Genomic DNA, 21,103 nt, shown 5'->3' with positions numbered 1-21,103 from the left:
TGGTGAGATAATGGGACTCTAGATCTGGAACTGGGAGGGACCTGAGGACAGGGACTTGCCCAGGGTTATGAGGCTCCCGGGAAGGGGGTGCACTGGGCTAGCAAACGGAGGGTGAGGGAGGGTAGCAGGGGTGTAGCTGCCTGGTCGCTTGTTCAATGCCCCTCGACCCTGGGGGAGGGAAAGAAGGGAAACTAAGCAGAGAGGGGCGGAGCCCATTTAGGGTCAACAGGGCTCTGAACTGTAGAACTTGGCTCCTGAGAGACCCCAAGAAGGAGCTTCAGGAACCGGAAGCTGGGGCTAAGGGGAAACTGAGGCAGCGGGGGTAACGACCCTCGGGTCACACAGTTATCTGGTCAGCCGATAGGACTTCCTGAGTGTCTCGAGATTAGAGCCAGAGGGAGCGCAAGCAGATGAGGCGGGAGGGAAACTAAGGCACGGAGGAGGATATCTCTGGGGAGGAACTGACGCTAGTGCGCATCCTCCGCATTCAGGAGCACTAGATCGCGCCCAGCGAAGTTGGTCAAAGGAGCTCGACGGGCCCCGCCCATCTGGGCACGCGCCCTTGTTCACACCGTCGATCAGGCTAAATAATGGAGTCCGGAGTTCAGCTCATTCACTGCGCACGCGCCCTCTTCCCCACCGGCAACTAACTAATCGAGCGCAGAGCTGACCCCACCCTCACTGGATGTGACGGCTGTATCTGCCTCGGGAGTAAGAGAAAATGTCGGAGAAAATCTCGAAGAGGTGAGTTTACCCAGCGTTGCTCGAACCTTCCCATTTTGCCTTCCCCCTGCCATGCCCCCACGAACTGTGACGGAAGCAGACGGAAGATCGGCCTGAGACCTCCATTAACCCTCCCCCACCGCAGGCTGGAGAGGCCGGGAGCTCTGAGCGGGGCGGGATCTCGCAATGCGCATGCGCTAACCCAGGAAGGCTGGTCTGTTTTCGCGCAGAAACCAAGGGCGGGGCGGAGCCTAGATGGGAACGGTGCGTCTCGGGTTCCTGATGGCTCCTCCCACTGGGGCCGAGCCTGAATGCCGCCGCCCTCCTGGGCGGAGTGAAAGAAGGGTGGGGTACCCGCTGGAAGGCAGGGCAGGATGGGGAGGACCTCTCCCGGGAGCCGTAGGAGAGGAGGGAGGGAGGGAGGGAGAGAAGAGAACCACGAGGACCAAGCTACCTTATTAATAACATTGTTACCTTTTTAAAAGCTTTGAAAAATATCTGAGGAAGACTAAGGCTTGAAATAGACAAACGGGAGTCTGCACGTACAGCGTACTTGCTCTACGCCAGGGACATAGTGCTAAGGGCTGGGGACCCTAAGAAAAGATCAGGAAGACCTGAGTTCAGATCCAGCCTCTGACACTTCCTAGCTGGGCTGCTCTGCACAAGTCATTTCATCTGCTTACCTCAGTTTCTTAATCTCTGAAATGGGAGTCACCATCCCATGGATGGGAGTAAGATCAAGTGAGATCACCAATGGAAGTACTCCTTAAATTCAATCCCTGATTAGTTTTAAAAGTCTAAAGAGGGATGAGAGCTTCCGTTTTGTGCCACTTACCGAGCCAGATTCCTGGAGATCCTTCAAAGCCAGATCCACGGGGATGGCCTTGTGCAGAGGGCTGAACTGGCCCTCTTAATCGGGAATCAGGGGCACCACTGACAAGGAGGAAGCAGGGTGCGCCACACACTGGACCCGCCGTGCCCACCTGGCACCTGCTATGCATTGTCAGGGCAGCAGCAACATTGAAGTGTTCGCTGGGTATCCAGCTCGGCCCGCAGCGCTTCATAAGCATTTGTGAAACCCCTCCTAGCAGCCGGGTACTATTGTATGTGCGGGGGACACAAAGGCAAAGGAGTCCCCATAGAGCTCAGGCACTCCCGGGGAGACAAGGCGCCCAAAACTGCAGTGGTCCGACTGGGCGCTCTGCACTGGTCACCCGGGAGGGAACTGCATTAGCGTTCATTAAAGCGCGTCAGAAGTTCTTGCTGCCCAAAGGGCCTTGGGGAGATGTCTGCTGGGCACAAGTTGGGCTGATTCATAATCAGTGTGATTGTTGTAGTCAGTTGTTTTTGGTTGTGTCCGACCCTTTATGCCTCCATTTTGGGATTTCTTGGCAAAGACACTGGGGGGGGTTGCCATTTCCTTCTGCAGCTCATTTTATAGATGAAGAAACTGAGGCAAACAGTAAAGTGACTCGGCCAGGTTCACACAGTTACAAAGTGCCTGAGATCAAATTTGAACTCAGAAAGACGAATCAATCTTTCTGACACTATCCACTTTGCCACTACCTTAAAAAGAAGCATAAGTAAGCACAAGAAATTAAAACTTGGCTTTTTCTTTTCAAGTGTGAAGGTGTTTTTGGATAACACCTTAGGTGTAATTTGGGCCTGAAACCTTTATTGAGTTAATACAGCTTGGAAAGTTATGTAATGTTTCTAATTCCACTTTTTTCTGTAGCTCTAACAGAGTCATAATTGTGGCCCAGAGGGACCCCAAAGGCCCTTCAGACTGTGCCCTTAGAGCCCCAGGTGCAAGGGGACTCCTGTGGGCCCGCCACCCAAGGGTGCTTGGCTGTGCGCAGGTCTGCTCTCTCTCTTGGCTGGTGCAGGGGCACAGGGGACCCCCACCAGACATCCCAAACCCTTGAAGCACTCCAATTAACTCCCCCATTTCTTTGTTTTCCTTCTAAACAGGCAGGAGTCTGACTTATATTCTTGTTTACAGTGTGAAAATTGCTCCAGGAGCAGTCGTGTGTGTGGAGAGCGAGATCAGGGGAGATGTGACCATAGGTAAGAGGACAAGAGTTGGGGAGAGGGGACGGTGCATTTGTTGTGGTCCATTTTGCCAGTATTGGTGATTCCAGTGCCATGTCTTTGGGCTGGGGAGGGCTCTGAAGCCAGGAGACCCAACCCCTTCCTTTTCGGGATGAGGGGAGACTGAGACCAAGAAAGGGAAGTGACTCGATCACATGTGGCCGGGCCAGGACCAGGGCCCAGGTCTGCTGTCTCTAGATCTGGCCTGTTTTCCCCAGCACCAGCCTGAGCTCCAGTTCTCTCTTCTGGTGGAGAGGCCTCTGGACTCCTTCAGCATCCTTCCTGGTAGAAGGTGAGATAGACCAAAGTATTGCCCAAAGTATTTTTATGCTTTTTCCTCATTTGGTCTTGTGGACCTTTACCATTGCCATCAGTAGATCAAGTAAACAATTCCAGTCACTTTCTGTTGATTACAGTATTACAGTACATCAGTTTTTAGTGGTTAGGGGGACGCCCACTTATGCTGCAGCTCTGCAGTGGCTTTACACCAGAGTTCCCCTACAGAACAGAAAGATTTGTCCTTCATTGAGATGTCTACTTCCCAGACAGACAGAGAAATAGCCAAGTATTCCTCAGAAGTGTGGGCCAGCCCTACCCCAAGCTCCAGGTAGACCCTCTCTGTGTCCCCCAGCTCTGAAGGTGAAGTGTAGGCTAAAGGAGGAGGGAGGGCAGACAGACTCTCTTCATTACGACCAGCGGCAGTAACCAGTCCACACCTGGGTCTGAGATTTAGGTATGCTTGTAAATTTTTTTTTTTTAATGCTTCATTACTACTACTGAATTCCTTCATGTATTAACTTTTTTTTTTTTTTTTAGTTTAGCTTTATAAGATCACCTGTTTGTCCCAGATGACTGTGGCTTCTTTTCATGTAAAGCCCTCACTGGCCTTAGTTTAATCAAACAAGTGTTTGGATTCTTAACTTATTGCTCCCTTTCCATCAGGCTGGCCTATTGCAGTTGGAAATATATGAACTTGGGTGCTTGCACCTCAGACCTTTTGGTCTTGACCAAATCAAAGAACACTTTAGTAATGCATTAACATTTTTTGCCCCCAACACATTTATAAACTTATATCCTTCTTTCTGTGGTTCCACAGTTCTCCAAATCTAGAAATTTGTTGATAGCAGAGATCATAGAATTTCAAAACCTTCAGAAATAGCCATTGTTTAGAAGAGTTTTTTTTTTTTTCATGAACTTTATCTTTTAATAGCTTTTTATTTTTCAAATACATACAAAGGTAGTTTTCAGCATTGACCTTTGCAAAACCTTGTCTTCCAAATTTTTCTCCCTATTTCCCATTGATTCCCTTTCTTAAACAGTAAGCAATCCAGTATTGGTTAAACATTTGCAATTCTTCTAAACATGTTTTCATTTTAGTCATGCTTCACAAGAACAATCAGATCAAAAAGGTGAAAGAAAAAAACACAAGAAAAAAAAACAAGTGAACAAACAACAATCACACACACAAAAAAGAAGATACTATGCTTTGATTCATGTTTAGTCTCCATAGTTCTCTCTCTGGATGGGGATCACTCTTTCTATTGCAAATCTATTGGAATTATATTGAATCACTTCATTATTGTGGAGCTAAGTCCATCACAGTTGATCATCACTTACCGTGTTGCTGTGTATAATGTTCTTTTGGTTCAGCATCAGTTCATTCAAATTTTTCCAGGCTTTTCTGAAATCAGTTTGTTCATCATTTCTTGTACTTTCATATACCATAACTTATTCAGCCATTCTCCAACTGATGGGCATCCACTGTTTCCAGTTTCTTGCCACTACAAAAAGGACTGCCACAAACAATGCAAAACTATTTGTAGCAGCCCTTTTTGTAGTAGCAAGAAACTGGAAACAGTGGATGCCCATCAGTTGGAGAATAGCTGAATAAGTTATGGTATATGAATGTTATGGAATGTTATTATTCTATAAGAAATGATCAGCAGGATGATTTTAGAGAGACCTGGAGAGACTTACATGAACTGATGCTGAGTGAAATGAGCAGAACCAGGAGATCATTGTATATGGCAATAGCAAGACTATACAATGATCAATTCTGATGGGCGTGACTGTTTTCAAAAATGAAATGATTGAGGCCATTTCCAATGATTTTGTGATGAAAAGAGCACCCAGAGAGAGGACTGTGGGAACTGAATGTGGATCACAACATAGTATTCTCATTCTTTTTGTGGTTGTTCACTTGCATTTTGTTTTCTTACTCATTTTCTTTCCTTTTTTTATCTGATTTTTCTTATATAGCAACATAATTGTATAAATATGTTTACATATGTTGGATTTAACATATATTTTAACATGTATAACATATATTGGATTGCTTGCCATCTAGAGGAGGGGGATGGAGGAAAATTTGGAACCAGGCTATGCAAGAATCAGTGTTGAAAAATTATCCATCCATATGTTTTGAAAATAAAAAGCTTTAATAAAAAATATATGTCTATATTTTTTGCACATATCAGTTTGTTTCTATTATTACTTCTTTGGGGTACAGACTGAGAAGAGACAGTGCTAGATGAAAGAATATGCACAGTTTTTTTTTTATGTTAAAAGTTTTTCTTTTTTAGATTTTTAAAAAATTTTAATAGCTTTTTATTTACTACAAGTTATATGCATGGGTAATCTTACAGCATTGACAATTGCCAAACCTTTTGTTCCAATTTTTCCCCTCACCCCCTCCCCTAGATGGCAGGATGACCAATACATGTCAACTATATTAGAGTATAAATTAAATATAATATAAGTATACATGTCCAAACCATTATTTTGCTGTACAAAAAGAATTGGACTCCGAAATATTGTACAGTTAGCCTGTGAAGGAAATCAAAAATGCAGGTGGGTAAAAATAGAAGGATTGGGAATTCAATGTAATGGGTCTTAGTCATCTCCCAGAGTTCTTTCACTGGGCATAGCTGGTTCAGTTCATTACTGCTCCATTAGAACTGATTTGGTTCATCTCATTGCTGAAGATGGCCAGGTTCATCAGAATTGATCATCCTATAGTATTGTTATTGAAGTATATAATGACCTCCTGGCCTTGCTCATTTCACTCAGCATCAGTTCGTGGAAGTCTCTCCAGGCCTTTCTGAAATCATCCTGCTGGTCATTTTTTACGGAACAATAATATTCCATAATATTCTTATACCACAATTTATTCAGCCATTCTCCAATTGATGGGCATCCAGTCAGTTTCCAGTTTCTAGTCACTACAAACAGGGCTGGCACAAATATTCTTGCACATACAGGTCCCTTTCCCTTCTTTATGATCTCTTTGGGATATAAGCCCAGTAGTAACACTGCTGGATCAAAGGATATGCACAGTTTGATAGCTTTTTGAGTATAGTTCCCAATCACTCTCCAGAATGGCTGGATGTGGAATAGTTTTAATTCTTGGAAAAGGGAGAGAGGGGGATCACAAATTTTTCCTGAGCCACAGATTTTTTTCTTGTTTTGGTGGCTTTGTGCCTGGGGGTGGTCACTAGCTAAGGGTGAGCTCAAAAGACGCATACTATGAGGTCTCTCTTTAAGATGCCCCCTGAAACAGGACTGGGCAGCTGGAGCTGTGACAGAGACCATGTTACAGTAGCCAATCATGTAGCATTTAGCGCTTAGGCAGTAAGTCACCTGTAAAGTCCTAGGAGGAGTGAATAGTCCTGCTTGGATCACACTGGACAAGATGCTTCACCACTCTCAGCCTCAGTTTCCTTATCTTTACCTGAGGAGGATGATATTCCCAGGGTTATTGTGGACACCCAGGAGATGTCTGGCGCTAGTAGGTGCTTAATACAAGCTTCTTCCCTTCCTCTCTGGAAGAAGGCAGCTGTTTTCATTCTTTAGCATGGGGTGTGTTTGTTTGGGGTTTAGCATTCTTTGATGAGAAACAAAACAGAAACGCTTCGCCTTACTCTCTGCTTAGGAGAAAAGTTTTAAGAGGAGGCAGATAGTTCTAATGATCTTGTTTTGAAGAGGCCCATCTACACCCAGAGAGAGGACTGTGGGAACTGAGGGTGGATCACTACATAACATTCTCACTCTTTTTGTTGTGAGCTTGCTTTTTGTTTTCTTTCTCATTTTTTCCCTTTTTGATCTGATTTTTCTTACGTAGCAAGATAATTGTATAAATATGTTATCTCTATATATATTCAATTTAACATATTTTCAACATGTTTAACATATATTAGGTTAATTGCCTTCTAGGGGAGAGGGTGAGGGAAGGGGAGGGAAAATTGGAACACAAGGTTTTGCAAGGGTCAATGCTGAAAAATTATCCATGCGTATGTTTTGAAAATAAAAAAGCTTTAATAAAAAAAAGAGAGAGAGGAAGCAGACTGGCCTGGAAGAGGTGCCTCAGGAAGCACTGCTTGTGCTCTGTGACTTGGGTATGGACTTCTCATGAGGTACCGCTGGATCATACCTAGGACTCTGGGCATTTTGCTGGTATTTACAATGGAGAGAATCTTTCCATTGCATAGGATTCACTTGTTTAGAACAAAAAAAAGGAAGATTTGTTTGTAACATTTCTCAGCTACATAGCAACTGGCATGGTCTGACCAGATGTTTGCAGCAGAAGACAGATGGAAGGGCCCAGCTGGATAAATTAAGCCCTGTACAGGGGTAGGAGTGAGTGTAAAGTTGGTTTTGTATTTTTTCATGAGGATGATGGACCTGCTGGGAATGTGGAGGGTCTCTGGTCCTGTTTGAGTATTTGACTAGTGAAGAAATGAAGTGGACTTGTCCAGGATCAAACAACTAGTAAATAGCACCATTAGACTCTTAAGTAGCCAGAAACTCCTTCACATCATCCTGTGAAATGATCTTTTTAAAAATTTTTAAATATTTTCCCCTATTACATGTAAAAGCTATTTTCTTTTTTTTCTAAATTTTAATAGCAGCTTTTTATTTTCAAAATACATGCAAAGATAGTTTTCAACATTCACCCTTGCAAAACCTTGTATTTCAAATTTTTCTCCCTCCTTTCCTCTATCATCCTCCCCTAGACAGCAAGTAATCCAATATATGTTAAAAAAAAAAAAAGTGTAATTCTTCTAAATATATGTTCACATTTATCATGCTGCACAAGAAAAATCAGATTAAAAAAGAAAGCAAAAAACAACAAAAAAGGTGAAAATACTATATTGTGATCCACATTCAATCCCCATATCCTCTCTCTTGATGCAGTTGGCTTTGTCCATCACAAGTCTATTGGAATTGGCCTGAATCACCCCATTGTTGAAAAGAGCCAAGTCCATCATAGTCGATCATCACATAATCTTGTTATTACTATGTATAATCTTCTCTTGGTTCTGTTCACTTCACTTAGTTCATGTAAGTCTATCCAGGCAAAAGTAATTTTCAACTTTCATTTTTTGAAAGATTTTGAATTCCAAATTTTTCTTCATTTTTCCCTCTCCTCCCCTCTTTCTAAAACAGTAAGCAGTCTGATAAAGGCTATACATGTGTAATAATGTAAAACCTATATCCACATTAGTCCTGTTGTAAAAGAAGAAATAGAGCAAAAATAAAAAAACATGGAAAAAAAGTAAAAATCGTTTCCATCTGTATTCAGATTCTTATCAATTCTTTCTATACACGTAAAGAGCATTTTCCATCATGAGTCTTTTGGAACTTGCTGAAAAGAGCAAGTCTATCGAAGTTGATCCTTGCACAATGTGGCTGTTACTGTATAGAGTGTTTTTCTAGTTGGGCTCATTTCACTTTGCATCAGTTTGTACAAGTATTTAGAAATCTGCCTGCTCATCATTTCTTATAGCACAATAGTATCCGTTACATTCATATACCCCAATTGATGAGCATCCCTTCCAGAAATGGTCTTTTTAAAACAATCCTCTTTATTTTTCCCTTTGTTTCTGAACTTCACAGCATGAAATTCCAGTAAATTAAAGAGAAAAGAGAGTTGTCTGGAACAGAACCTTCTGTTACCCACAGCCAGGTGTGTTTCCTTGGCCATGGTCAGTGTGTAGGAAGGAGTCCTTGCGTTCTGTTGGGCCTCCTCTGGTTTTCAAGAAGTCCTGCCCTTGGGCACAGTTTATCCCTGTCTGCCATTTGCTCCCCACGGTCCTTCCTTCGGCATTACAGCTCTGTACTTCTGGCTCCATCTCCCCCAAGGTCTCTTGCATCAGCACAGAGAGGATATTGTGTTGGCTGAGGCTCTTCTTGCACTTGATGGGCATTCCCCTCTCCCCACACCTTCAGGTTTCTTCATTGGGTTTGCCATTTTCTTCTCTTCCCTCCTGGTTTCAGGCTCAGTTTCTGCATGGGGCTTTGTGTTGGCTCAGATTCTGCTGCCTTCTGTGCTCTTGGTGAGCAGCCCAACTTGGTCCTGGAACATCTTTTCTCCCCCTTTGCCATGGAATTGACTTTTTTCTGTGTGGCCATGTGCTAGTAGGCCCTGCCCAGCCGGTGCTGACTGAGCTCGCAGCAGGTGCTGCCCTTCCTCTGCTGTGGCTGGGTGCCGGCCCGTCTCCTGCAGGGCTGCCTGGGCTGGGCTGGGCCTCCTGCTATGGGATGGGGCCTATCTTGGGGCAGGCCGGACAGGTCCCCCAGCCCTCTTGAATGCGGCAGTCCTCTCTGGAAGCTCTCCTGTGGCTTCTCCTGGGCTGTACCCCAGACATTCACAGCCCACCCAGAGCTCTCTCTGCCCAGCTGGCCTGAGGCCCAGGGATTCTTTATTGTAAAAGCAAATTGGTCTCACCAGACTACAGGGAGCCAGGATGGAGGAAAGGTTAAGAATCTCCAGGGTCAGGAATTGTCCACTGTTGGTAAGGATTAATGGCCCAACTTCTCTGGGCCCAAGGAAACGCGTGTGTCCAAAATGCCCAAAGAGGAGGATATCCCTGCCCCTCTTGGAGGGTCTTGGCTGCAGATCCAGTAACAGAAAACACTGGAGAGGGGGGCAGGGACAGATAAATATAGGCAGAAAGAAAGACAGGGCCTGCTTGTGCGCAAGAAACTCCACGCTAAGAAGGGAGACAGCGCCCACAAGGCGCTGAAGAGCAAGCCACTTTCTGTTGCCTGATATGGCCCCCTCCAAGGCCACGCTCCTCTCCCCACAATGCTCAGTGGCCCCATCATCTCTCACCCAGAACCAGGCTAGTGGGCACATCCACAGGGAAAGGGCAGCGATGAGAGGTACCCTTGAGGCAGGGGCACAGGGGCCAGCACTTGGTTTTACAGGGAAATCATTTCTGGTCCTTTGTGTTTGCCTCTCACACTTGGCTTTCAGCTGCCTCCTCCCAGAGAGCCATCCCTTGGAGAACTGGTCGCTATGGCAACCAACCCTGACATCCCTTGCAGGGCGGCTCCTTCTCACTGAGTTTAGAGGGAGGGGTTCAGTGAACTGGGGAATCAGGCTTGCTCATTCAGTGCTGTCCTTCCATTTTTTGAAATCTTAGCAGGGGTCTGAAGCCCTCAGTCTTGTTAGGGAGTGTGTGTGTTTGTGTATGTATTCCCTTCTAAGCACAATTAGCTCTAGAAGGCCACAGCTGCTCCTGTGGCCGTGGCTGCTTCTCTCCTTCCTCTGCCCCAGCACCCAGGACTCTCTCCTGTCCCAGCAGGGCTGTTCCAGCTGGAGGCTGTCGGGTGCAGATCCAGTCATGAAAAACACTGCGGGGAGGGGGGGTCACGCAGCACTTGCTGTGTGCCAGACACAAATAAATGCAGGCAGAAAGAAAGATAGGGCCTGCTTGTGCTCAAGAAGCTCCCATCCAACAAGGAAAACAACGCCCACTTGAAAAGCAAGTCATGGTGGGCCCCTATTCTGTGCCAGCTGGAGACCTGCCCCTCCTTCCCCGCCTCCCCCTGCCCAGTCATAAGGTCATCGATCCAGAGACCATCTAATCTGGGCCCCTGTTTGACAGAGGAGGTAATTAAGGACGAGGACAAGAGGGACTTGTCCAAGATCACATTGGGAGTAGGGATTTAAACCAGATCCCCTCTCTTTCCACTTGAAAGTAGTCTCTGTCTTTGGTATCAATTCCTAGTATTGCAGTGCTATTAATTAATGAATGAAATTAATTATTAATTAATAAAAAATAAAATTTGTTGTTGGCAAACATGAGGACACAGAGGCTAGCCAGCTTTGCTCATTTCATAGGGATGTGAACAGTCCTATCAGACCCGAGGCCAGTGTTCTGGCTACGTGGGATACATCAAGCCTTTTTTTTTTTGTAAGACAGGGAGTCAGGCACGTGGGAGGTCTGCATCATATGCTTTAAAAAGTCAAGTGTATTGGTCAGAGAGACCAATTCTTGTCTCATTCTTTCCTTCATTGGAGGATGTCTGCTTAAAAATACATATTTCAATTTGTCTAAAGGGAATGGGCCTGTTTCTTCCCAAAGCTGCATATTGCCAGTAGTAATATCCTGTCCTGCTTCCTCCACAGGTCCGCGGACAGTGATTCATCCAAAGGCCCGTATCATTGCAGAAGCCGGACCAATAGTGATTGGAGAGGGCAACCTCATAGAGGAGCAGGCCTTCATTTTCAATGGGTGAGTATGAGTCTCTGCAATGGGCTGCCTGTGAGCCAGGCAGCAGTAGGGTTCTTCATTATTGCCCACCTCCAGCCACCCGGAGCTTGAGCCTGCTCTGCCCAGCTCAGCTCCCCAGCGACTGTGAGTGGGATTGCTAATCAGACTGAGCGCCAGGACGTCTTTTGGTTAGACAAGATGAGGATCTCTTAATCTATCTGTGCCTGAGTAGGCGGGAGCCTTAGAAAGAATCAGAGGAGTGAGGGGATGAGTTTAAGATGATTCTGGTCTTAAAGACTATTTTGAGGTGTATTTTGAAAAATAAAAAGCTATTATAAAAAAAAGAGAGAAGAATTTGATTCTGGGCAGAGAGATTTTCCAAAGTGGATGGATCTCTCCTCCTTTGGATTTGTTGGCAGAGAAGTAATGAACTGGGCTTTGGACCCAAAGCACAGAGAATCGACTTTGACCTTTCTTCCTTGATGCTTCTCATTTCTGTGTCCCAACCATTCAGGCTGTCATTGCAGTCATTGATCTAGGGATGGAAGAGACCTCAGAGACCATCAGTCCAGCGAGGAAAATGTGAGAGTGAGGGTCACAGCTGAGAAGTAAACATCTGGGTGTCAGGGCCCCATCCCCTACATCTTGCTGACTCTCAGTGCTCACCCTGTGCTGGTGGCAAGGAGAGAGCCATGTCTGGGACTTCTGCTGCTCCACGTGTCTCTCCCAGGCACCTACTGGGGAAATTTAGTGCTAACTGCAGCATAAGCTTGTCAGCTGTTAACACTGGAAGGGTTTGGAGATTGTGGAAGATCTTACTTTTTGGTAAGAAGAAGGCCCTCTTCACTAGGATACATGTGAAAGAGTTTTGATCGCGTCCAAATGCAGCAGTGCCCTGCCTGAGGCAGATAGCCATCCTTCTCCAGTGCCATCAATCCATCCTAGGGTCCCAGGACCAGTCCAGGTCCGTGCAAGTCATGAGCCTGACCATGGTTATCTCTAGGGCCCCCACTCCACCTAGAAAGTCACAAAGGAGGGATGTGAACCCATGAGTCCTTTGGCCGAGATTCCTTGTCTGGCTGTGTCTGCAGTGCATTAATGAACCAGACTTTGTGTACTTGGGAAACATTGAGGTGCGGACGGGAGGGAGGAGGAACTAGACTTGGAGTCACTCTGGCTCTGCCCTTGATGGAGCCCTTGGCCATGCATTGGCCTCCAAAGGCAACAGCAGCGCCATTCCTGCCAGCCTCCTCAGGGGACCCAAGGTTCCAGGCTCTTCTTGCCTTCTCCTCCAAAACAGCAGCACATGAAACATGTGTCCTTGAGCTCTGAAAGGTGCCCGGCCTGGGTGCTCAAGTTATCAAAGTGATTTGTTTTCCCTTGGTGTTTCTCTGGAGGAAGCAGCTTTTTTTATGTGTCTTGGACAGCTTCGTGCACTCAAGTTAACAGTAAACCTGAAGCAGATGCCATGCAGCCAGCCAGCTTATAGAAAACTGGCTTCTTGTCTTGGGGCCTGAGCTTCTTACGTCCAAATCAGCACTCTTCCTATTGAGTGTGTTTTTGTTGTTGTTTAGTTTATCCAGAGAGCTGTTATTTATTTTTTTCCAATTTTCTTTTTAAATTTTGAGTTCCAATTTCCCTTCCTCCTCCCAGTCCATCCCCCACATGGTGAGAAGACAAAGAATATAGTACCCACTCTACATACGCTGTTATGCAGAACATGTTTCTATGTTAACTGGGTGATAAAAAATAAAGCAAGTGAAAACCAACCAGCTTCAATCCGAGCACACACTGATCAGTCCTCTTCCTGGCAGGATATAGCACTTTTATCATGCCTTCAGAATTGTCTGGGATCTCCCAGTTCTTCTCATTTCACTATGTCTTATTATGTAAGTCTTCCTCTGCATCTGAAAGCATCCTGCTTGTCATTTCTCATAGCACAATAGTCATCCATGACAATCTTATACCATAACTTGTTCAGCCATTCCCCAATTGGAGGACATCTCTTTGATTTCCAATCCTTTGCCACTACAACAAGAGCTGCTGTAACTATTTTTGTACAAGTAGATCCTTTACCTCTTTTCTTTGCTCTCTCTGGTGTATAGATCCAGGAGTGGTATTGGTGGGTCAAAGGCTGTGCCCAGTTTGTCCTGCTGTCCCATCCCTTCCATCTTCTTGGGAATGTTTTCTGAGGATTTGTTTCATTCGCGTTTACCTGGAGTTTTAACCACAACTTCCTTCCTTTCTTCCTCTCATTTGAAACTTGGAAACCCTTGGATCCAGAAACAAACACTTGTGGGACTGAAGTTTACTGTGGATAAACATTTGGGGTTCAGTAAATAGGGGAGAAACTGTGTTCCATTAAAGCTTTTTGAAAATGTATTTGTTTTTTCCACAGTTATCCTGAAAACGTCATCCCCGACACAGAGGATGTGGAGCCCAAGCCCATGATCATCGGCACCAACAACGTGTTTGAAGTTGGCTGTTGTATCCTTTGCAGAGAGGACCCTGTCCTGAGAGTGGCCTTTCTCCTACAGTGGCCCACCTGCCATGATAACATTTCCACCAGAGGTGGATCTGGTGCTCCTCCTTTCCTCTGAGTCCTGGTGGCCCATGGGAGAGGATGCTGGGCTCTTGGAGGCCATACCTGGAGGCCAGGCTTGAGCTGTGCACCTGGGGACTACCTGAGCCCCTGGACCTAGCTACAGGTGCAGGCCCACTCAGCTCCACTCTCCTGCTCCTGCAATGGCATCATCAACTGAGTGATGGTAATGGGAAATCTGCTGAGGCTGGAGCGGGAGGGAGAGGGAGGCCTCAGAAGGAAGGCCTGCAGCTGGTGGCAGGTGTAGGGCAGAGTGGGAGTCCCAGAGGCTCAGTGCCTGCCTCAGTTTCCGCATCTATGAAATGCGAGGGATAATAGCACCTGCCTCAGGTGGTGGTGAGGATCTGATGCCAGGTTCTTGGCAGACCTTGAAGTATTATGGAAATGCTCAGTTGTCCTAATTGAGGGAGGAGTTGTATACTCTTTCTGGGCTCTCATTTGGGGAGCACCTTTGTGCCCATCTTCTCCCTCACACTCTTCTCTCCAGGCTGGAGGAGTGCACAGTGCAGAGTGGGAGGCAAAGCGGCGTTTGATGAACTCACTTCCTCCACTAAAGCTTCATGCTCTTGTTTGGGTCAAGATCTCCCCTAAGCCTGAGTGAATAATCACAGACACACGTCCCGCCCTGCTGTCTACATTTGCTGCCTTTTTGGTGATTCTTTCCATTTTTGACATCATCTTTTGCTTAACCCTCGTTTCCAGATTCAGAAGCCATGAAAATGGGAGACAACAATGTCATCGAATCCAAAGGTAAACATCAGTTATCCAGCATTCATTAAGCACCTACTGTGTGTCAAACACTGGGGGTGCAAGAACAAAAAAGGAAATCATCCCTACTTCCAGGGAGCTTCCTTTTCAATGGGAACATGACAAAGATAGAGCCAAATGCACAGAACAGAGATACAAATAACTACAAATATGTACAGGTAGAAGGTGGATGGGGAGGGCTTACATGGAGGAGGTCTGGGATAAGGTTCAGAAGTGGGAGATGGCATGTGATGGGGATGAGTTGTGAAGAGCTTTCTCGGCTCATCAGAGGAGTTTCTACTTGATCCTAGAGGCAAAAGGAAGGTACTGGAAGTGATCAATCAGGGGAGGCCCCTCAGGCCACGCAGAGACATGGGATGGGAGAGGAGAGCAGGGAGGGCAGTTATGGTCACCCAAGTGAGAGTCCACGAGAGCCCAAGCTAAGGTTGTCACTTGAAGGAAAGAAAGGAGGGATCAGACAAAATTTTAAGATTTTGTGGAAGTGTCAATGGTGAGTGTCCTACATGTAGAGGGTGTTCAATAGATGCTTATGGAATCAAATCAAATCTTTCCAGGTGTTCATGCCATGCTCTGTCCCTCCCAGATCACCTTTTCTTTACTTCTTGATGGGATAAAGGCGGGGGACATTTTATTTTTATCCTTAAAAGGACTGGGCCTTTTATAGTTGCTTTTTTTTACAATCATGTCCAACCTTTTATGGCCACATTTGGGGTTTTCTGGGCAAAGATATAGGAGGGATTTGTTATTTGCTTCTCCAATTCACTTTACAGATGAGGAAACTGAAACAAACAGGGTTAAATGACTTGTCCAGCATCACCCAGCTAGTGACTGAGGCCAGATTTGAATCAGACAGCTAGGCCTTTTATGGAGGAGGTCTTTACTTGGTTGTTGGGATAGATGTGTGTATTTCTCGGTCCAATCATATATGTGGTGTCTAAGGTTTATTTTCTTGTCTCTTAAGGATGTTCCTTCAGACTCTGTCCTTGGTCCCCTTTTCTTTTCTCTTTGTATTCAGTAATCTCCTCAGCCCCCAGAAGTTTGGTTCTCCTTTCTGTGCAGCCACTTAGTGTCTGTGCTCCAGGCAGCATCCCCAGCTGTCTGTCAGATGCCTCGTAGGCAGCTCAAAGTCAGCGTGTCCAAAACTCATTCTCCTTCCCCACCTTTTTCCCTTCTGTCAAGATTCCCTTCAGTGGCACACCCCCCACTCCCATCTTCAGCACCTCCTGTTTCCCCAGGCATTGGTCATCTTCTTCCATGGCTTCTCTCATCCCTCTTGTGGCCTTCACTCCCTCTCTCCTGGAGAATGGACGCAGCCTCCTGAGCCATGTCCCTTCTTCTCCCCTCGTTCTTGCCTCTACACTTTGTACTGAGGGACTTCCCTAAAGCCTAGCTCTGAGCAGGCCAATCCCCTGCTGGGGAGACTTGGATGGCCCCCCTTCAACTTGAGGATTAAATACAAGCGCCTTCCTTTGATCTGGAGATCCGTTCTCTGCTCACCTCCAGTCCACCTTTCCAGTCTTCTTAGGCTTTGGTTCAGCCCAGCTGGCCTTCAGGCACTTTTCATGGACACCATTCTATCTGTTGCCTCCAGGCTTTGTCATGGCTGTCCTTGGAGTCTTTCAGAGTTATTTTCCCTTACATTATTGGGTTATTCTGTAAGTTGTGCTGCTACTTCTGCTCCCTTTTCTGTGCATTCGTTTACCCAAATCTTCCAAGTTTCTTTGGTTTCCTCATTTTCCTCCTTTTTTTTCTTTTTTTGCTGAGGCAATTGGGTTTAAGTGACTTGCCCAGGGTCACACAGCTAGAAAGTGTTAAATGTCTGAGGATAGATTTGAACTCAGGTCCTCCTGACTTCAGGGCTGGTGCTCTATCTGCTGCACCACCTAGCTGCCCCCTTTTTCTCATTTTTAAAGCACGATGGTGTTCCATCCCATCCATAGACCATAATTTGCTCAGCCACCCACCAGTCTCTGCCCCCACAGAAAGTGCTGCCAATATATTTTTGTCCATCTCCATGTTTTCTTCCATCTTGGATCCCTTGGGAGCATGGGCCTTTCCAGAATGTCCACACCAGTTCACGGTGTGGTCCACAATACATCCGGGCTCCTGTCTTCCCACAACCCCCTGTATCACCTTCTCCCAAGGTGAAGAACCTTGTCCCTTCACGACACAATTACCAGATTTCCAGTTGACACGAAGCTCACATAGCTGCTCAGGATCTTAGAAGAGTCTTTTTTCTTGTCTTTTTTCAAGGTTTGTAGAAATACAGGTGATTATTAAGACATTCTCTGGTGTCCTGATAACAGCTTTGCTAAAGGTCAGCATCTCAGACTTCAGTCAGTTCTTTAGATTGAATCTTGCTGTCATGGAGATTTAGGCCTACCATCTGCCAGTAAAGGGACTTTGGCCTTTGTTCCCCCAGTGCCCACATCATTTGCTATAGTGGGCACGTGTTAGGTGGGACTGGCAAGCATGACTGGTGCTTCTTTGCCCCTGCCCCGTATGGAAGGGCCACATGTCCTTCTCCCTGTCATGGAGTGCCAGCTTTGAGAGGGAAATGACCTTCACAGCCATGGAAGAGACAGGGAGAGCGCTCCAAGCACAAGGATCCATCTCTAGGTCAGGAGATGCCCTTTCTGCCACCAGCTTGAGCTGAGCCAAGATCAGCTGCCCCTGGGCCTGGCACTGAATGTATGCACTAACTGTGCAGGGGGGAGTCTTTCTTCTGTGAAGTACAAACCAATCAATCAATAAACATTTATTAAGTACCTACTATGTCCCAGAGACTGTGCTGAAAGCTCGAAATACAAAAAGGCAGGAGATGGTTCCTGCCCTCTGGGGGCTTACAGTCTGATGAGGGAGACAACAAATAAACAGCTGCATACAGACAAGCTCTAGACAGGACAAATAGGACGTGCTTAACAGAGGGAAAGCCCTGGAATTAAGAGGGGTCAGACAAGGCTTCCTACAGAAGGAAGTGGCTTATAGGAAGCCAGGGGTGTCAGAGCAGAAGACAATGCCCAGAGCCACGAAATGAAGCGATTGTTGGTGCGATGGCCAAGGGGCCGGGCTCGCTGGGTGGAAGAGGACATGTTGGGGCAGTGAGGGGGAAAAGGGAGGAGGGGGCAGATTATGAAGGGCTTGGAGGGCCAAGTAGAGCTTGTTGTATTGGGAGCCACTGGAGGTTACTGAGTGTGAGGTGGTGGAGGTCTGAGGATAGAAGGGACATGGTCAAACCTGCACTTTATAAAATCACTTTGATAGCTGAATGGAGGATGGACTGGAGGAGAGACCTGAGGCAGGCAGCCCCACCCCCATCCCCCCAGCACTTATTGCAGTAGCCGGGGTACGAGGTGATGAGTCTGCACTCGGTGGAGCTGTGTTCAGGAGGTGCTGCTGAGGGGAAGTCCGTGGGCCTTGGCAGTAGATTGGGTGTGGGAAGAGAGAGCGGAATTCGGGATGACTCCATTGGGAGCGCTAGGGACTGGGAGGAGGCGGTTGCCCTCTACACTGATAAGGAAGGTTGGGGGTTGTTTTGGATGCCTTGAGATTGACAGGGCTGCTGGACATTCAGTTCAAGAAGTGTGAAAGGAGGCTGACATAGAGCTATCAGAGATGGTAATTCAGTCTGTGGGAGGGCCCAGAACAGGAGGGACAGCTGCAGTTAGGGGCCCGGTCTGGAAGAAGATTCAGAGAAGGGATGGTCAGAGAAGTAGGAGGAGTGTCAGGAGAGCGGGCGTCCAGCAGTGTCATAGGCTGAGGGGGTCAGGGAGAAGAACTGAGAAAAGGCCATTAGACTGAGCTCATTAGGCCTCAGGCTGTGGTCGGATAAGCACTCTGGGAGGGAGGGCAATCAGGGCTCCAGGCCAGGGGCCACCCTGGCTAGAGCTGGCAAGGGAGACACTGGCACAGGAGGCTCAAGAGCTTCCCTTGCTGCACAGGAGGGAGGTGTTCCAGGAAACAGAGGCACGAATGGCAGCATGGTTAGTCCAACACTTATTCATGGAATTATTCCATTTTCTGCCCATTTTCCAGCCTTTATGCTGGCCCCTGGTGTTTGCTTTCCTGCCTCTGATCCTCCCCCCTACCCTCTGTAGCTACTAGTGCCCTCCTTGTGCCTTCAGCAGCCTTCTTCCCTCTTTCCCTCTGATTCAGCCCAGATGATCTCAAAGGCCAGGAGGCCTTATCCAGTCTGCTCTCCCCTTCCTCCCCCTCATTTTATATATGAGGAAACTGAAGTCCAGGAAAGGGAAGGAATTTGCCCCTGCCCCAGGTACCTGAGCTAGAACTCAGCTTTTCAAGGCCAAGGTGAGAGCTCTGGCCCAGTGCTCCTGCCTGGGTCCTGGGCTCTGAAGGGCACCAGCCTGGAGCCCACAGGGTGCAGCAGAGTATCTCAGGGGTCCCTCTGCGATCGGGGGGAGGAGGGGTCCTAGACTTGGAGGACCGAGAACTGGGTGTACAGGGCTCCAGTTTTACATCTCCATCCCCACGGGGCAGATGCTGCCTCGGGGTCCCCTGCTCTCATCTCAGAGCCGTCTCCCCCGGCCTCCTCAGAGCCAAGCTCTCCTGCCCGTCCCCTGGTCCTCTGCTAAGAGCCGTGTCCTTGTCCACAGCCCACGTAGGGAGGAACGTGATCTTGACAAGCGGCTGCATCATCGGGGCCTGCTGCAACCTGAACACCTTCGAGGTGATCCCTGAGAACACCGTCATCTATGGGGCCGACTGCCTTCGCCGGGTCCAGACGGAGAGACCCCAGGTAGGTCCTGAGGGGGGGCCCCGGGCGCAGCCTGGCTTCCTGGTCCCTTCTGGGCCTTCTGAACACGCCCTGGACTTTATAAATAGTAAAAGGGTGAGGAAGAGAAGGGTGGGCTTTGCTGATTCGGAGCCCAGACCCCAGGGCTATTTCTGCGCCCCCCTGGGCGGCCTCCTCCTGAGGCATCAGTGACGGCCGCTGGGTGTTGGGCTCTGGGACCTCCCCAGGAGGTGCTCTGGGTCCCTGTAGGAGACTGACCGGGGGGACTCCTTCCCCAAGGTTGGGCGCCATGGCTGGGCACTCGGGCCGGCCTCGAGCCTTGCAGGCCTTGCTAATGGGCTCCTCCTCCTCCTCCTGTCTTTTGTCCTCCAGCCCCAAACCCTCCAGCTGGACTTCCTGATGAAAATCTTGCCCAACTACCACCACCTGAAGAAGACCACGAAGGGGATCGCGGCCCCTGCCAAGAGCTGAGCGAGCAGGGCCCCCGGGAGGAGGGGAGGCCGCTCTGGGCTGGCCTCTGCTCTGGGCTGGCCCGCGGCGTTTCCTCCCGCGTGTCGTCCTTGCCGTGACAGCGGCTGTCTTGTAGCTGGCCGACACTCGTGCATGCGTCACCCTGACGAAAGGAGCCCGGCCTCGCGGGGAGCAGCCGCTGACTGTTTCTGTGGGGGCCGCCCCGGCCTGCCTCGGCCTGCTCCGGGAGCGGTGCTTCCGAGGCCCTTCCGGGCCCGATCTGTGCTCCTGCCCCCTCGCTCTGGGCCCCCTTCCTGTAACGGGCACTCGTACAGAAATAAAGGCGCTTGTGCGAACCCAGCTGGCTCCTCCTCGAATCCCTGGGCTGGCTCCTCCCAGCGGGCACGATCCCGTCCCCGCCACTCAGCCTCCCTCAGCGCTGCCCGGTGCTCCAGCCGCGGCTGGCCGCCTGGGTGTGGGCCCCTTTCCCCACTGGTGCAGGGTCTGTGCCGCACGCCAACGGGCTAGTCCAGCCCCCTGGCACCCTCGGGCACCTCAGGCGCTGGGTGGGAGAGAGCGAACCCCGGAGGCGTGTGATATACAAAGGAGTCCTTCCTGGGCCTCAGCCTCTCTCTGTAAAGGAGCCAGACGAGGTGTCTCAGGAGTCCCTTCCACGCCAGACAAAACCACGGCCCCCGAGGGCTCGGCTCCTTCTCTGCCTCATGAAGGTAAGGCTGGCAAGCCGAGGCCCGCTCAGGGGAAATGTGGAGATTAACGTCTAGAAGAAGAGTCGGCCCCATGGACTTAACCTCCTGTCAGTTCTGAAGCAGGCCCTCGGGCACTTTGAGAAGGGGGCCCAAGACATCTTAATGTGTGGGTTTTATAGCCGGGGCCCCTCTTTTTGTCCGGTACAATGCTGACATTCAAGGCCCCGCAGGCTGCCACTGCCTGGTTTTCACCCTCGGCCTCCTGGCCTCCTCTCGGTCTCCCGGGCTTTGTGTTTTCCAGCCCGGCTGAAGGCTCAGGCCTGCAGTGCTCTGCCCTGGGGGTTCCTGCAAGCCTCCAGAGCTTACCCCCCAACCCGCCTCCTCCGGGAAGCTTCCCCCGCAGGTCCCAGAGCGCCGTGTGTGTGTGTGTGTGTGTGTGTGTGTGTGTGTGTGTGTGTGTGTGAGATATGTGTGTGTGTGCGCGCCTGCACCTGTCTGTGTGCGTGTG

General features: G+C 48.5%; 1 protein-coding gene across 1 annotated transcript; it reads left to right on the top strand.

Annotated features, from left to right (window-relative positions):
* The first annotated feature begins 627 nt into the window (after window positions 1-627).
* DCTN6 (dynactin subunit 6) lies at window positions 628-20,248 on the top strand. Its single transcript, XM_051964512.1, has 7 exons — window positions 628-744; window positions 2,726-2,790; window positions 11,231-11,336; window positions 13,714-13,802; window positions 14,620-14,667; window positions 19,299-19,441; window positions 19,811-20,248. Exons 1-7 carry the CDS (start codon window positions 722-724, stop codon window positions 19,907-19,909), a joined length of 573 nt encoding a protein of 190 aa, XP_051820472.1. The 5' UTR covers window positions 628-721; the 3' UTR covers window positions 19,910-20,248.
* The last annotated feature ends 855 nt before the right edge of the window (window positions 20,249-21,103 follow it).

The sequence above is a fragment of the Antechinus flavipes genome, chromosome 6 (genome assembly GCF_016432865.1).
Source record: "Antechinus flavipes isolate AdamAnt ecotype Samford, QLD, Australia chromosome 6, AdamAnt_v2, whole genome shotgun sequence".
NCBI classification, from domain to species: domain Eukaryota; kingdom Metazoa; phylum Chordata; class Mammalia; order Dasyuromorphia; family Dasyuridae; genus Antechinus; species Antechinus flavipes.
The sequence above is the reverse complement of the archived record's forward strand: the minus strand, read 5'-3'. Positions and strand labels throughout refer to the sequence as shown.

Coding starts and splice junctions, on each gene's coding strand:
- DCTN6 (XM_051964512.1), top strand. CDS start 722: ATGTCGGAGAAAATCTCGAAGAG. Junction 2,791..11,230: donor CAGGGGAGATGTGACCATAG/GTAAGAGGACAA, acceptor CTTCCTCCACAG/GTCCGCGGACAGTGATTCAT. Junction 11,337..13,713: donor CAGGCCTTCATTTTCAATGG/GTGAGTATGAGT, acceptor TTTTTTCCACAG/TTATCCTGAAAACGTCATCC.